The following is an 18,448-nucleotide window of genomic DNA, read 5'->3' as shown; positions in this document are numbered from 1 at the left end:
GTTAAATTGAGGTTCTACTGAATGCAACTTGTGCAGGTACACTCAGACATTAAACACTATTGGCCTGAATAACAACGATAAGTGTTATTCTATGCTTCTCGGCTTAAGCAAGTACCATCTTTCACAGTTACAACAACACACTATTTTCAACTATTTGCGTTAATAAGAAACAACAATGGCGTAGAGATGATTTGTATTTATTGTAAAAAAACCTTATAAGAAATTATTATTTGTTCCATATTTAGAGTGCGCAATATATTTATAAACATTTTATTGTTAGCCGGTGATTTAAAATGCACATGACAATAATAAATATTTGAAATAATTTACATCATACAATTCACATTTGTACACATTAACGATATTATGCAGTATAAAAATATTTATTTTGTACATTTACATAGCTTTCTACACATATTGATTAACGATAACTTATCAGTAATACCTTTATAAATTGTAAAATATTTTCACAAATGATATGAGTAAAAAAACTTAATATTAGAAACAATAACCTGGAGATATTGACAGATAATGCTTTAATAAGCATTTATTTAATATGATAAATAATATTCTTAAAAGTAATAATAATTCAAATTATGATTAACTTTAATAAAAAATAATTTCACTAAAAAGCTAGTTTATCATCAGCAATAATGACTTATATCGACTGAATACTTAAATATTTCGTAAGTAAAATATATACATGCTATACGTGTAAGCCCGGAGCATTTGATTTGCTTATTTACTCAGTCATTTCGTAAGCTACAACTTCACAATTAATTTTTTCTTAAGGAATGAAAATTCCAATTTACATTACATTCACCTTAACTACTCAATAATGCTTATCATCTTCGATTCTATCATAAATGTAACAACACATAATAATATGAAATGCTAATATACTATGTATAAAATTAGCGATTACAGGCTAGTCTAGGATATCTATCGTCCGCGATAATGAAACAAATAAAATGCATCGCCTTGCTTACGCTAATATGATAAAATTATTATGATTTTTTTTATGAAAGCCTGTCTGTATCAGTAGCGAAGGGTGGAGGTAGGCTGTTAAGATCCGCTATAAATAGTGCACATTAAACTTTATTAGTCAAACGTATTTGCTTATATTGAACTAAAACTACAATTTACAGATGGTTGGTGAGTTTTTAAAAATCAATTAAACCCTGCCTAGACCAAACCATAATAGTTTTGGTATAGTTTCGGTGATACTACAAAATTGTGCACACCTTTCCATTCATACTTATTATTATTACACATTTATTGTTGGTTCATTTTTTTGAAATTAAGCCCTGCCTAAGGCCATACAATAATAGATAAAAAATATTATTCTATCTATAAAATATCCAAAGTTATGAATGATTTAATTGCATAATTTTAGATATTTTATAGATAGACGAGTATTTTTTGACTATTATTTATTTTGGCTTGGTTTCGCAGGGTTCAAGTGAATTATAAAAACTGACTAACACCATCTATTGATTGTAGTCTTATTTTAATGAAAACAAATACGTATGACTGGCAAAGTTTAGTGTGCACTATTTATGGTGGATCTTAACAGCCTACCTAGACCCTTCACCACTGGTCTGTATTGAGAGAATTTTAATTTAAAATGTGGCATTGGAGTTAATTATAATATATTATGAGCTATGCAAACGGTGTATGTGGCGAAACATTGTATTTCGTAGATGATCATACATTTAGCAATCACGTTTTTGCATTTTATGAACTTCTAACCTGTTGGCATAATAATATAAAACATTTTAACATGGAAAAGTGTTATGAAACTAACACCCTCTTTTACATTCTGTATTTTGTGTCCGTGTGATTAATGTCTATAAACAGAAACTGTACACACATTCACCGCCATTTATATTAAATTGATATAACACATACATATACAAGTCATATTGTATTGCTGGTGTTCATTAAGTCGCATGCTTATTTTGAAAACATTTCTATTCTTTGAAATCATTGAGAATCAATTAATAATATGCCTATAGGCGCCTAATTGTAGTCAAATTATTTATGTAGGTAAAATGATTCGCGTAATTACTATGAAAATAAATGCAATCTTGATAAAGAGATATTCTTAGTTTATATACTTGACTAATCTCAAAAAATGAATTCGTTTGACTAAGGACATTAAAAAATGCAATTGTTATTGACAACCTTTTTCAATTAAATAAGAACACATTCTGTATGTCTTACATAAGTGTTCCAAAACTAATATAACAATATTGAAATATGTAGTTTTAGCTTTTCTAGGACAGGCATGTCTAATACCCCGTTTACACGTGCATGGATTTACTGTTGACAGTAAGTATTATCGTGACCATATCAAGAAAATGTATGGGTAAACATGTGTTATCCTGCAGTTGCAAACTTGCATGCATAAATCAAAGAAGTTTGGAAGCTTTTTAATTTTCATGTGACAGTAGGGATATTTTCGATCTGCGCCTGCCCAGTAGATGATAGTGGCGAACCTGCTGGCAAAAAAATAATGATTGTACTCATTTTGAGGTTAACCGATTTTCTCTACTTGTCAAATAGTACCATAAATTAATGACAACATCGCGTCTCGCTTACTCTTGCAGAATGAGATTGACGAGACAGTCAGCACTTTTAAATGTAAACAGTTATTGTCATGAGAGTTTAAAATATGCACTATTGCTGCCAGTAAATCCATGCACGTGTACAGGCGCTTTAACTTCAAGTAGTTGTGATCTACTATTCAGTATCAAAACTGGCAGTGATCTATCACAATCTTCCAATGTTACATCAATATTTGTCTTTTACCATCATCTCATTCATCATGAAAATGATCAGTTTAGGTCTTCTTTTGGGCACTCATCAACAAACTATCTTTTTACTATGCAAAAAGCCAACTGCGAAAACAAAGCTATGGTTCAGATTAAAGGCTGGTGATTTACATCTTCTCTTTCTCTCATTTCTGCAACAGGCTGTCGTCGATGCAATACGAATCAAACAATATGACGAGGTCATGCTTCCTCATGGTTAATTTAAAAACAACTTTCACGTATGCTGGCCAATGAAATAAAAATAGGTATGGATTCCCCTTCAAAGTATCAAGAAATGATATTATTTTACAACAGATTTTCACTACTCAAATCTTATGGTGTGATCGACATGCCTGTCCTAGGAAATGAATGGTGGGAAAATGCCTATTTATTTTAACCTATCCAAATAATTCAGTAATAAAAATATGAAACTAGCGCTTTATACTTTTCCATAATGGAATTATTTTTTTACTTTGAAATAACACGGGCTGGGAGTGTATATATTGGTTTTATTAACTTAATGTAAGATATAGAAAGCACAGAAATATTGCAGCCCTAATTCAATGGATACAGTATGTGTTTTGTTTTACCAATGGCGCATTCCCTGAGAAATCTGTTGGAAAACCTTTTCGATGCTGCCAAGATCCACACATAGGATTGTAGAACCAAATAAAAACATAAAAGTGATACTGCACAACCTATTTAAAATTTATGATAGAAAGTTCTAGGAATTGACTTTAATAATTTGTATGTTACTTTGAAATTCCTTCAATTGGTTTTTCAAATGATTCTTTACATGTAATTTGACATAATACTAAATAAACAACATTCAGTATCAATCAGTGAGTAAAAATGAGTAAATAATACATACGTATATAATATGTATTTTACTGAATTGTCAGCTTGTATTCATGCAGTTTAAATAACAAAACATTATGTTTTGTGGAGATTAAATATTGGACTATTAATTTATGTAGTTGTCAAAATAAATCTATTAGAACTATTTAAGTCTTTGATATAAAATAATAGTCCTACCATATTCAAATAAGTATACATTTAATTAATTCTACAATACACTCAATAGATAAAAATAATTACATAATATTTAAACACAAGTTGTTATTGATTAGTAAAGTTCATTAAGATAGCAATGTGTTAAATGCAGCAGCTGTTACAATCGAACCGGCAGAAAGTTTTCGAAATGCAAGAGAGATAAGTCATTTATGGCTTACGACCTTTCCTTTTATAACAGGAAAATATTGTAGTTACTACGTATTTGATAAAACAGAATTTTGTTAGAAAAAAATTTAATTTTGACTAGTAATAAATCTATAATGATTGATTATCAATATTAATCACATAAGGATATTTTATCTTCCGCCACCCAGATAATTAATAATAGTATTTTTTTTTTTAAATATTAATAGCTGTTGAATGTAATGGTATATTATTTACATTGTTTAATAAATATAAAAGTTAATAAAAAGCAGATGGAGAAGATAAGCAAAAAATAAAAGAAAACAATAACAAAATAATACATTTATTAAAAAACAGTATAAATCTTATTATAATAATTGTCACAACATAAAAACATAATATGTTTATAAAAATCAATAGTATCAAATATCAGCAGTTGATATTACTTACTGCTTAGTATGTAATATGTATGTAACACATCTAAATACATACAACTAAAATAAAAGGACCAAGAATATTAATTGAATGGATGGGTAAGTATATTGATGATTGGTTAACATAGTTTCTTTAACAAGTGAGTTAATTGATTTTTTGATAAATAGTGTAAGATTATTATGTATAGAACATACATGATTGCAGTGCAGAAAATGTTACAGCATTGTATAATACAACATTGATAAAAAAAAAAAAAACAGATGTTCATACTTCAATAAGACAATCATTTATATAGGTACTTAGTGTAGTAGATGGCCTATTTCCCAGTGGCGAAGGGTGGAGGTAGGCTGTTAAGGTTTGACATAAATATTGCGCACACTAAACTTTGTCAGTCATACTTATTTGTTTTCGTTGAACTAAGAGTGTTACAATTTGCAGGTGGTGCCGGTTAGTTTTTTAAAATTCCATTAAATCCTGTCAACCAAACCATAATAGTTCAGGTATGCTATGGACAATCCGGCAAAAATAGTTTACACTTTTTTAGTCATATTTATTTGTTTTCGTTGAATTAAGAATACGTTATATTCCAAGTGGTGTTGGTTAGTTTTTTCGTAAATTCATTAAGCCATGCCTATATCAAACCGTAATTGATAAATATATTCTTCTATCTATAAAATATCTAAAATTATGTATGGTTTAATGGTATAGTTTTAAATATTTTATAGATAAACAAATATTTTTTGACTATTATCTACTATGGCTTGGATTGGGCAGGGTTTAATTCAATTTTAAAAACTACACTATCTACACATTGTATTCTTAGTACAATGAAAACAAATACGTTTGAATGAAAAAGTTTAGCGTGCACTTTGTTTATGTCCGATCTTAACAGCCTACCTCCACCCTTCGCCACTGCTATTAATTTTCCAATATCCACCAAATCAACATTTAAAAAAAAAAAAATTATTGTAACATTACAATATTTCATTAATAATAAGCTACCTATGGTAGAGTTTTGTTAGATTGCAAAGGACGTTAAATCAAGGCGACAATATATAATAAGCTCATTAAAAAATGTAAAATCCAATCATTTTAATTCAAATCCCACGGATATCCCATGATGTACTCACCGCCTTCCTGCTAAGGCTAAAACACCTTATTACACTAATTGTCTTGATACAGGTGTATTTCTCAATGTAAAAAGGTGAAGTATTTTCCAAAATGTTGCATAATGAAAACGATAATGAAATGAATATTGGTAATTAAGACTGTCCTGTTTTCAGTATGTTTTCCACTAGTTGTGGTATTTATTACAAAAAGAACACTCGAGATAATAGTATGTAGTTATATGTACTAAAATTAAACAATATATTTTTTATACAATCTTAAAATGAAACACAAAACTAAAATAATGGTAATTTGTCACTGCCAAATGTATTATATTCCTTCAAATACCCATTCGCGTAGTGTACTAGTTTTTGAAAAAATTAAAGATTTTTACATGAATTTCATATAGATAATAAATATAACTGTAATTTTAACAAAACATTTTAGAATTAAACACAAAATAAACCTAACAAAATAACTACTGTCAAATTTTGCTAGAGTCAAAGAAAGACTTTGAAAATTTATAAAATAAAGATAATAATATGTCCTGTGGATTGTAATCCTGAACAGAAATTAAAACCCTCGATTTTCTTTTAATAAAAAACATGATTATTGTTCAACGATTCAGTGAATTGACCGACATCTTGACGTGAGTTTAATAAACATATAAATTTTATTAGGATTCCGCAATCCCGAAAAATTTACAGCACATAATCATGTTATAATGTATATATAATATATGTAAAGATTTTAATATAAATGAGTCTTTTTAAAGAAAGTATTTGAGGCGTCTAATTATAAAAAGGGACATGTCCACAATTCGATATTTGCGGGAAACAACGTTTTTATGTTTCAAGCTGCAATTATTTGTTTTAACGTGAGATTATTTTTTCCGTTGTATTCTATGTCGAAATTAGAACCAAATGGCAATTTGTTTCAGCCGATAAACTCTGAAATGTAATAAATATAGGCAAAATAAAATTGGACGTAGCGCTACTTGTAGCTCACTTTTTAATTTTTTCCGCATAAGGCACATATTTCCGTGGCACTGTCATGAATTTACCGGATGCTACAGCATGGGAGACGCCATTTTTAATATTGAAAGTTTCTTTATTGGTTGACCTAAACACTCGCGAAATCAACTAAGCTTTAAATAATATGAAACACGGACTTGGCGCTTTTTGTAATAAATCGAGACTTAAAATATTTTTTTTTGTAGGGTTTTGTCACGTTTTGGAATTTTTCGATCAATACATACATATTATGTAAAATTACACAAAGAATACGTGCATATTTTTTTCTCGATTTTGACCAAATGTGGACTTATCGCTTTTTGGAATTAGACACCTCATTTATGCTACCCTTCCTTCGTTTATGTCGAAACGAAATGATACCTAAGAATAATGTTAGTTTCTCATAAAAATGTGGTGAGAAAATGAATTATAGTAATAAAAAGGACTCGAATTATTATTTTTAGACAGATTTATGGACTTCTTTATGTATTTTATTGGAAATTAATCCAACTTTTTAAATTCCAGTAAGTCAGAATCGACAACTCGAGCGGGATTCTGGTATTGTAAATCCTAATAGTATGAACCAATGTTTTTTTTTAAACTAAGGTTGATAAAACACATAAACATTAGAAAATTTATCGTAAAAATAAGTATGCAGTATGTATTTTGTTTTATTTATGAAAACTCACTGTCATAAAATAAATGAAAAGTAAAAACGATGTAATGCGATCAAGTCAATACATAAAGATAAAAAAACAGAAACAAATTTGATTCTGAAAAGTAATTGGGCAGGGTACCTGTCTGATAAATAAGAAGTGATAACTATTTTTTTTTAGTTGTGTAAGAGATTGGTTCCTAAAGAGAAATAAATTCAATTTTCAAATCTTTTCTGCACATATTTTGAAAACATCCCATTTAAATAAATAAGAGAGAATCAACCATAGACTGTAGTAATAAAACTATAATTTATTATAAGTAATCTAATTTGCATAATGACTATTTATATTTAAATTATGTAGCATCATTATTGATTTGAATAATATGATTAAAGAAATGAATTTTTCTCATATTTAGTTAAACACGGCAGCAAAGACTCCAATGAAATAATTATTTTGTAAATATTGAAAAAGCTTCTTGTTCCGGTTTCCAGTTTATGTGTAGATGAAGTCGTCATCGTCTCCCACTTGAAGAAATATATCAAAAGCCTCTCGATGACAAGAGCCCTCGCCGGTGAAGACATATTTGTGAAACGTTCCATCCACACATATAGCTGAAAAGTAGAAATTGTTTTTAAGACTAAACTGTCCTTAAAATAGTTATTTTGTATAAGAAATATGTGACCTCATTGAGGTTGGAGTCACAATTTTTTTAACAAGGTATGGTTGTGAGCTATTTGCTCAATCCAATGAGCTCTTCCTTTAGATCCAAATATACGCCGAAAAAAGCAAAATTTCTTCCTAACCACAGGATTTCATACCATCGACACATTGATTGTAAAGGTGATTGTTTTGCCTTGCTTTTTGATTTGTTTTGCAATGATTGAACTCAATAGAAAACCAGTTTTGTTAGTTTCGAGGTGCAACTGTAGCATATTTTTAATTTAGAAGATTAATTATTTAACTTGGGAAAATCAATGCTCTCCTTTGAGTAGGATTGCAATACCGAATGAAAATACCAATGCTGGTATTTCGGTACTTCCTATTAAATACCGATATTAATGCCGGTATTTGTGAAATATGACATAAAAAACAGTATCTGCCAATAAATAGAGGTGAGGTATTAATGATTATACAAACGAATGCTATTTCACCGCGATTTCAGATACCTACATTTAAAAATACACCTGATAATTTCTAAAACCCGCGAGTGATAGGCGAGACATTAGGATAAACTTAAAATTAAGGATGTAACTACATATAATGCAAATGTATTTCGCAAATCTCCACGTGTCATTGCTGTTCACTAAAGACATCGAACGGCAATGGAAGTAAACTAACGTAAGTATCAAGTAAACTGACAAAAAACTACAGTCCTGTTAAACTTTTATGTTAATTAATAATTTTGTTTCAACTTTCAATACCGAATGTATCGGTATTGTCTGATTTATAATACCGGTATTTCGGTATTCAAAGATATTGGAATACCGGTTTTAAAATACTGGTATTGCAATCCCTACCTTTGACCATAAGCTTTCTTATATCGATGGCGATTTAGTTCAATTATCATTCCTTAGCTTGGGAAGAGAGAAGAAAAAATGTTGGACAGGAACCTAGGACCTTCCGAAAGCTAGATGATATACTAACATATTATGGAACTTTGACGTCTTTGCTTCCAAAGGCCTCACATATAACTTTTGACAATTATCACATCGAACAGAAAATTGATTTCTTAAAATGATAGATGACATTAAACTGACCTGCTACACTAGTGTTGGTGACAAAGGCGCACAGGGCGGGTTGTTCTCTGGGAATGGCTCCTGAAGCCAAGGGTCTTTCCCCTCCGAGCAGGGCCTCACTGGCTGCTGCCAGGCCTCCGCTGCTGCCCGAACCTCCGCTCCCGCCTGATAAGCCTCCCCCCACTTGAAACACGTGGAGGGTGCCTTTATCTGAACAGCAACACAGAAGTTCGCCGCCTCGGGAAAAGTTCATACTGAAACAAGATTACTCTGTGTTAAAACAGATTTCAGATAATAGTTATTTTGGAAAATTGTTAAGTTTATTTCAAATGAAAGTAATTTGTTGGTCTATATATAAATTAAATCCCATTATAGTAAAAAGTGGGATTATTATTACCGAACTATTATCGAATATCTGTCTACCATAAAATATTTAATCATTTCAAAAATCAATCCACAAAAACCTTGTATGTACATAATTCGTTTTAATGCAAATGCAAATGTCAAAAATAGCAGGAATTATCATTTTGTACAGGGACTTCATTTCTTTTAATTCATTTTTATAAAATTTCGAAATTTTATTTAGAATGACAATTAGACATCTCATTCATATTATTATGTGTCACTGATTCATTATTGTATGGTGTGACTGCCGAATGGTGTTGGCTCTAAAGGAATATACGAACCAAAAGAGTGTAGCGTGATCGGCCCCGCGCCGCAATGTGTGCAATAGACCCTTTCTTCTGGTACACCAAACACGAAGGAGAGTTCCCCGCTCAGAAGCCGTCGCCAGGAGGGCACCGCTAGCTGACAGGGCGAGGCATCTGAGTGCACCGCTGTGACATCGCAATACGCTGACTGCTGCCGATGCACCGACATCCTGAAAAGTCAAATTTATAACATTAAACATCAATTAGTGTCACACCAGACCTATTCGTGTGACTAAGATGTATGTAAGAAAGAAATTTAAATAATCAAAGAATGACAAAATTCAAAGGTGGTTACGATCCTGTCATGAGGGAACAACCAAAAAAAAAAACTATCGAAACCTATTTCATTATCATGCCGTGGTTAACTCACTGCTAGATGAAGGCCTCCCCTAGCTTCATCCACTTTTATCGGTCCCAAGTACTTCGCAGCCATGCACTTCATGAGTTCGTTCCTGTGACCGTTTAGTGCCTCTTGGGTACCACTGTATGACGGCATTTGTTTAGCGGTTGTCCACTCGCCGAACGAAATGTCCAGCCCATTGTCATTTCATCTGCTCAGTGACCTCTATCAGATCGCATAGTCTTGTCTGCTTCCTCATCTATTGGCTTCTTTTGTAGTCTTTCCGCATTATGCCAAACACGCACCTTTCATGCCACATTGTGCTACTCGTAATTTTTGGATTTCTCTTTAAGAGTCCATGTTTCACACGCATACGTGAGCCTAGTAGCACACATGAGGCGTCTAATTCCAAAATGCGATAAGTCCACATTTGGTCAAAATCGAGAAAAAAATACGCACGTAATCTTTGTATAATTTTACACAATGTGTGTTGAGCTATAAATTCCAAAACGCGACAAAATCATACGAAAAAAATTATTTTAAGTCTCGATTAATTACAAAAAGCGCCAAGTCCGTGTTTCATACTATTTAAAGATTGGTGGATTTCACGCATGTTTTAGTCAACTAATAAGGGAACGTTCAATATTGCAAATGGCGTCTCCCATTCTGTAGCATCCGGTAAACGCATGAAAGTGCCACGGAAATATGTGCTTTATGCGGAAAAAATTAAAAAGTGAGGTACAAGTAGCGCTACGTCCAATTTTATTTTGCCTATATTTATTACATTTAAGAGTTTATCGGCTGAAACAAATTGCCATTTGGTTTTAATTTTAACATAGAATACAACGGAAAAAATAATCTTAAGTTAAAACAAATATTTGAAGCTTGAAACATAAAAACGTCGTTTCCCGCAAATATCGAACTGTGGACCTGTCGCTTTTTGTATTTAGATGCCTCACATATACTATTCAGGTGTTCAAATGCACTCCCAAGCAATAATTGACATTAATGTTGTCCTAGATATATGTACCTAGTTGTTGACTCGCTCGATTTGAGTGCCAATGATAAGTATCACTTTTGGTTCAGCAAAGCAGTGAATCATTATTTTCGTCTTAATTAATAACAATGATTAACTACCAGAATACAAGGAAAAGACAAAAGAAAATAACCAATTTTTGGCAGCAACCCCACTATGTAGATGGTAAAGTAAATTAGAAATGCAATCATATTGTATAATTTATATAAAATTCCTAAGTATCAAGTCGTTCATACTTATCAAATGTTTGATAATGACAGAATGAATATGAAATTAATTTTCTTATTGAATCTAATAAAATTGGAACATTAGTATCTATAACGCTCCACAAATGAGTAATTTTTTGATTTCAATTATACGCCATCTTTTTCTGATAAGACAGCTCATGGTGCTGCGGCGAAATGTAATTTGTACAATTTACATGTGAACATTTGGACATACAATATTTTTATATAAATGATGCAGATAGAGTATCTGGTATGTAAATGGTCTTTAAAATAATAATGTCCTGACACGGGAGAGAATATGACATTGTGCATCGCTGGCTAAAACATACCAATAGCTGTACTGATCCTGTTTTATGACCGGGGGCGGCGAGCAACCTTCTAGGCGCACCCGGGAGAGCTGTCAGTTCGCAGATCCCTGTCGGGTTTGGAGGAGTCTGCAGCACCTGTTGTGCTTTCGATCCGCTCGGCCAACGAATGATAAACACGGAAAGTTCTAAGGCTACTGCGATTCTGGAAAAACATACACAATTTATTAATATAAACATACAATTATGTGCATGACTGACATTGCATTGGACTACGTTGCCCATAAGTCAGCCATGTCATTCTGTAAGCGATTCTCAGTTAGACTTAGCTGTATATTGGGAGAGATTCTTATGACGTAATCAGCCTGAATGAATCATGAAGAGCTATTGATTCAGTCTTATGTTGACATTTACACACGGTAGGTACTGTAAACTAATGACATTATGTCAACTTATTACAGCATACGATCCAGCGAAATTTCTTGGAGTATGGATTTGATGTATTTAAGTATTTTAACACTGCATTTAGCACGTGGAGACACTTTTATTCTTCAAGGCAGAACAGAATAGTCGCGTCGTACGCGTTAGTCAAAATTATTCCCATTGTCGAAGAGGAAGTGGGAACTGGTTAACATATCTGGTCCCATGCACGTCCCGTGCCATGAGAAGTAACATCAACCTTTTACCAAGAGACTGAATGCTGTAGGCAAGTGAAGACAATCTGACACTTAAAACAATTAAATTAATAAGAATTAACAATCAAACTAACGTGATTGATTATGTATTTATATTTTTATTATTTACAATGAATTGCATTATGCAACGCATGTGTACTATATTTAGTTGTTAATAGAAAGTTACCTAAAGTTATTCAACATGGCACTTTCAATAGTATCAATATTTGGCCATGTATTTTTTTCGACTTATACGCGGTGTAAATGAGAACTTTGCCATTTTCGGTAGTATTGACTTATGTGTCCCTGATAACTATCTTAGAAATCGAGAGCATCAGTTGTTTGTTCTACCAAGGTGCAGAACTAACCTGCCGTCGGTGATGTCAATTGGGAGGCAAATAACTCTGTTCAACCAAATCGCTTCAGATGTTGATATATCCCACCTACGTGAGGATGAGTATTATAGGAGGGTGTTGTTTTATGAACCCTTAAAATAGGGTCCACTTAGCTCATTCGGTGTGCTTCCCTGCTTTATTATTTTTGTACCTTTTTACTTTTTATACTGTTTTTGTGATACTGCATTTATTTCTTTCTTCTTTACACTGTTTTAATACTATTCTTTATTTTTTAAATGTCATGTTGTGAACGTCTTGAATTTATAATTCGTAATGTTCACTGTACGTAAAAAATAAATAAATTTGAATTTTAATTTCATTGTTATTTTTTCAGATATATTGTATAAATTAATTTAACCCGTTATATGCCGGGAGTTTTAGTATGGCCGTGCATGAAGGGTCGCGATTTTCTTTTAAAAAATAAAACCTAATAAATATATATTTTATGGCGATAAATTAATAGTATATCATATAGATTTACCAAATAAATGCACTATTTGTCATCTGCTTCGCCATTTATTAAAAAAATCAAAACCAAATATTTTACAAAACGTCAGGGTTGTCACAAAACTTACACACGATTATAAAACTATCATAAAAGAAATAAACTATAAAATCACAATATTCCAGTATTCCACCCGTGAAACAAAGTTTGGTTAGCAATGCAAATATCACGAGACAACTGACTGATATTGTCAACACGTGTGTGTCAACCCTGCTGAGTGACACATATCGGTAACGAGATGAAGCTATTTTAAAACACTGATTTTAAAACAAAAAAAAAGTTGTGCAAATACGAAAAAATTACACCATGATTCCAAGACATGTTGCTGTGTATACCATATGTTTGAATTATTAAAATAATTGTCATTGGATAGTAAAAATAGGTGTCAAAGTGGACCGTATATATACGGTCATTTGCTATGGTCGGCACTGCGCTCACGGAATTGTAGACCGTATATATACGGTCGTGGCATCTAACCGGTTAAAAACTTCAGCTGTCTATACTGCTGTCAAGAAGTAGAGATAACTCCTTATGGCAGTTATATTGACCAGTCCAGAGTATGTGTTTATTACTTACTTGTCTTTTCTAACTCGTATTGCTTTTATTGAGGAAGTGAAATCAATTTCAGCAATGTATTTATTCTTTGCGTCGTCATATATCCTAAGAATGTTATCGTTGGTCCGTCTTACAATAAATAATAAATTGCTTCTGTATAACATCTCGCATTGAATGACATCCCCTATCTCTTCCAAATCTGAAAAACACAACAATATTAGTGTCATTGGAGAAGAGTTCAAATTAGAACCAGACAACTGATGAATCGATGTATTTCACTGCCTATCTATCGACGCAGTCTGTTCTTTCATGTATAGTTAGTCGTATGCTACGTTTTTTTATGATAATGTGAATGCTTTAGTTCCGGTACAAGTCAAATAGGTTTTGCATTCAAAATGGTCAACGTATGTGGTAATAAATTAACAAAACAATATCATCCATTCATAGCAAAATCAAGTTTCAGGATGTATCTCGGCACTTTCACATGTAATAATTTATGGAATTGACTGGTCGAGAAAATTGAAAATTATGTTCAAATGCTTGCAGTTTTAAACAAATGCACGCGGTAATGGTGTGTAGTTTGCTACAAATGGATCTGGAATGCGGTATGGCTCAGTCTTCTAGACTCGAGAATCTAGAGAGGTTGTATTCAATTTAATTATTATTATTAGTAATCGATTTGAGTTTGAAACTATTCCATTTGAGTGGTTTGCTGTGATCCGGGTTTTGTCTTTCGTTATCTTCAGGCACTATGTGAAATATACACTGACTGTTTATATAAAAAAATAATACAATAAAAGAACGCAAAACCTTATTATACTAAGTAATGGCAAAAAGATCGACGGACTACGACGCTTTTGTTTGTTTTTCATGCTGTCAGAATTCATAGATAATGTAGAACATTTATGCACGTACGGTATATGAAATTTATGTGACACTGAATAGGTAATTAATGCACATATGTTATACGAATATGTTTATATTTATTAATAATTATAGAAACATGTAATGATGAGAATTTATACATGGCAATATGATGATATGCATATTTTCGCTATTTTGTCAGATTATTTGTATTAACTTCAAATAATTAAATTTTACATAAAATTTAAAGAGAATTGGTGTAATTTATATCTCTATAAACTTTTATATATTATACTTATAAAAAATGCATTGTTTTTAAAATAATGGTTTTGTGAAAATTTGATGTAAAATGCATGCTAATAAGCAAATAAAATCGTCAATTATGCAGTAATATTGTAATTACCTTACTATAAGTACCTATTATGTGATATTTTTCGGACAACATTTTCTTGACTTCAGTGTAATGTTATACATGAGAATATTTTGTCACTATGTTTCTTAGGTTTGCCAACTATCATTAAGACAATACGGGGATAATCCATATCACATGTCGAATTGCTTGAAAGTGAACCCTCTGACATAATGTTGTTGTTAATTAATAAAGTTGATTCAATTGCACACATTTAACAACAGTTCTATTTTTATTTCCTCGCCAACGTAGGTAGTTAGTTAAATATGAATTGAGTTTTTTTTTTATAGAATTATTAATAACCATGTCCTTGCTTTTTCGTTCAAGGTGGTTGTTAGTAATTTTGAACAATCACAAATACCCAGGCTTTGGGAAAAACAAATAAATTTTTGTGTCGAACCAAGAACTCTCGGGTGTAATTGAGTATGTTGTGATTTATCCAATAGTGTATTGAGAACTTACTAGTTTTCAAATAACAATACTATTTTACCCATATTAACCCATACATAGTGGAAATGATATTAAAAGATATTTTACGAGAAATAGTTTTTGGGTAATTGACAAGTTGATTCCAAAAAAGACGTAGTTATGTCAATTTTTATAGAAATTTTTACAAATATGGCATACTTATGTCAGAAGATGATAAATTAATGTAAATCTGAAAAATCGTTGTTTCTACAAAAATGTCATATTTGAAAGATTTTTTCTCTCTCTCCCGAAAAATTATATTTTTTGACAAATGTAATTTTTAACTCGTCAATAATTGTCAAATCTAATGGGATCTTGCTCCATTGCACAAACAAAACTTATTTTTACTGCAAGAATCTGGATGTAAGAAAAATAAAACTATCCACATATCAGACTGAGCACCATGACACCATTCTAACTGCCTACTACATAAAGTAATCAGGCACCCTAAGCTACTGAGCTTCATGATTATTAGATTTATTTCATAATTGCATTAAAATCCACCACTATTTGATTAGGAAATCGAGCAAACTTCAAGGTCTAGCAAGATAGCTGGTTATTACCAGCTGGCGCTCTGCTAGTTCTCATGAATACCTATGTTGGTTTCTCTAGTGCTGTCAATGGCTTGCAAAGTACTGCCGCATGACCATTTCTCATTTTTTTTTGGCGGAAACAGTTTTTCCCATGTAGACAATTATATTAAATTCCTTTTTCTGTCGGCGCAGATGCTTTTCGATCTAATAATTGTTAATTTAAATTTTGATATTTTCATACATTTTGATGCATCATTATCACACACTAAGATTAGGTTAGGTTGAGTTTGGTCTAAAAAGAAAGTTATAAAAGGTCATGCGGTTATCTGCAGCACTAGTGAATATTGGAGAGAAAGATGTCCACACGATTAATTTTGGAGGAAAAATTTTAAATTACTTTTACCTATATTCAAGACTGATTTGGGTTTGCTCTTGCGGCTTCAACTTTGATTAAACAGTTCGAAACAATCGAATCAGTCCATACTCGGGGGTTCATTTGGTAAATTCTAATAATTGTAGGATGCTAATAAACATTGACTGGTGAACTATTCATAGTGTAGGTACGTCAGAAATCTTAAAATATTTAACATTGCAGTAGATAAGGGCTCGTTCTATTGTTTAAAGGGCCTACCTATTATTTACAATGTTATAATATTATTAAAATTAACATGTTCATTTACTTACTGTAATGCGTTTTCTCAACCAGGGGCTCTACATTGTATATCCTCAAGCCCGTGTCCATACAACACGTGAAACATCCTAAAATAGAAATAACAACAAACAAAAATTAAATATAGACTACTCATTACCAGCTGCCACCATTCGATAGTAATAGTAATAGAATTAAGAATTATAAAGTAATTGGGGTGATTAAGTTAACTCGTATTAATAAACACGTACAATGCAAATAGGCACGTTTTCGATTCGTGGTACGCACATTGATAACACATGGGAGGATAGTTCACGGAAAATGACAGATGCTCAATTCCAAACAATGGGAATTTTATTCCACGACCATTTGGACTGATTAAAATGCAAAATTAATCATAAACAATTGACTTCGAGAATATTAAAAAAAAACATTCGGCTGAACAAAGGAGTCCATGAATAATAAAATGGTAAATACGAATCGTGTATTGACAGACCTTGGTCTTGGTTGAATCTCAGATTGAGAACCCCGCTTCCTCGTCGTGCTCGTGCCATCACTTCTGGTGCCTTCATTTAATTCTAACATGTGTCATGGGGTATTTCAATAACAGTCCAAGAAAGCGATTAAGGCCTCCGAGTTAATTTATTACGCACTTCCATTGTGTGCATGGCCACAGAATTATGACAAACAGCTGATTCAAAAAGATCAAAACAAACTGAGGTTGGCTACGCGAGAACTCAGCAAAATATTCTCGCTAGTGCTGCCATATACAATAAAATAATTCCGGCTGTAAAAGTAGTAAGGGATACTTAACATTATAAACATATCAACATAGGTATTAAATAATATCATAATTAAATTAAAATATTTTTGTTTAATATTAAAACTGTACAAGAGTATCTTCGTCATCAATATAAAATATGTATATCTGAATGTATTAAAACCTAGTGATATATTATGTAGATATTATTATTATTCGAATTTGACTTTGAAGCCTTGAGAGAGGGTTTGCTCTTTCTTCTCCGCGTGAGGTTATATTCTACTAATTTATTTTCCTTTTTCTTGACGTTGGTCATTCCTCCGTTTTTATTTACTGGTCATACCCGCGCGTCCATTTTTTATGTATGGAGTTTGGGACCCCTTTGTCTTCATTCTGGATTTGGCTTTCTTATTGTTTACATGTTGCGTTTGACAGTTCATTCTAACTATCAAACAAAATTAATCTTGGACGAGCGTTAAGTGATAGTTAAGTGAACGTTAAGTGATCAGTGATTATGGCCCAACATCTGAATGACCGTGAGGAGGATATTCTAAAAGCAACGGACACCAAAAACGGCGAAGCAGAAATGCTACAGGAAGAAAAGTTCAACGTACGAGCGTCGATTAAGATGCTGATGTTTGAGGTATCCTCGTTACGTACCTTATTTCAGCAGGAGGACCGGCAAGGAGTGGCACAACGCCCAAAAAACAATTCTTGGCGGCCCCCTACGGTCATAGAGTTAGGTCTAAATGACAAGTTGCGTCGGTGCGACCATTCGTCATCAGCTAACCATCTGACGGAGAGGACCATCGCGGTCCTCCAGAATGCGATGTTTTCCCAACGGGACAGCTTCTGAAAGGGTATGCAAGGGTTAGTGGATTGGGCAACCAATCCTCAAAACATGACTCAGATCCTTACCGGAAAGATACCTTCACTCGGGAGGCACTATCAAGGATTCCTCCGAGCTGAGAGTCCCGGAACACTCACATTATGGCCGGGGTACTCCCAAGGGGCGATGTCTTGTGGGAAGGAAGTTCTCCATCGGAGGTACGGGC

At 32.4% G+C, this 18,448-nt stretch overlaps 1 protein-coding gene across 1 annotated transcript; it reads right to left on the bottom strand.

Moving 5' to 3' along the window:
• Window positions 1–6,447: 6,447 nt before the first annotated feature.
• LOC147078111 (WD repeat domain phosphoinositide-interacting protein 4-like) lies at window positions 6,448–17,350 on the bottom strand. The gene is made up of 7 exons (XM_085961219.1): window positions 17,130–17,350; window positions 16,669–16,743; window positions 13,732–13,909; window positions 11,606–11,786; window positions 9,650–9,843; window positions 8,985–9,217; window positions 6,448–7,838 (listed from the first exon to the last, which is right to left on the bottom strand). The coding sequence occupies exons 1-7, from the start codon at window positions 17,203–17,205 to the stop codon at window positions 7,720–7,722; spliced, it is 1,056 nt and encodes a 351-aa protein (XP_085817345.1). The 5' UTR covers window positions 17,206–17,350; the 3' UTR covers window positions 6,448–7,719.
• Window positions 17,351–18,448: the final 1,098 nt, after the last annotated feature.

This window comes from Rhyacophila brunnea, unplaced genomic scaffold, assembly GCF_057557595.1.
Source record: "Rhyacophila brunnea isolate RB1 unplaced genomic scaffold, BYU_Rbru_1.0 scaffold_12, whole genome shotgun sequence".
NCBI classification, from domain to species: Eukaryota; Metazoa; Arthropoda; class Insecta; order Trichoptera; family Rhyacophilidae; genus Rhyacophila; species Rhyacophila brunnea.
This window is presented reverse-complemented; position numbering and strand designations above follow the sequence as displayed.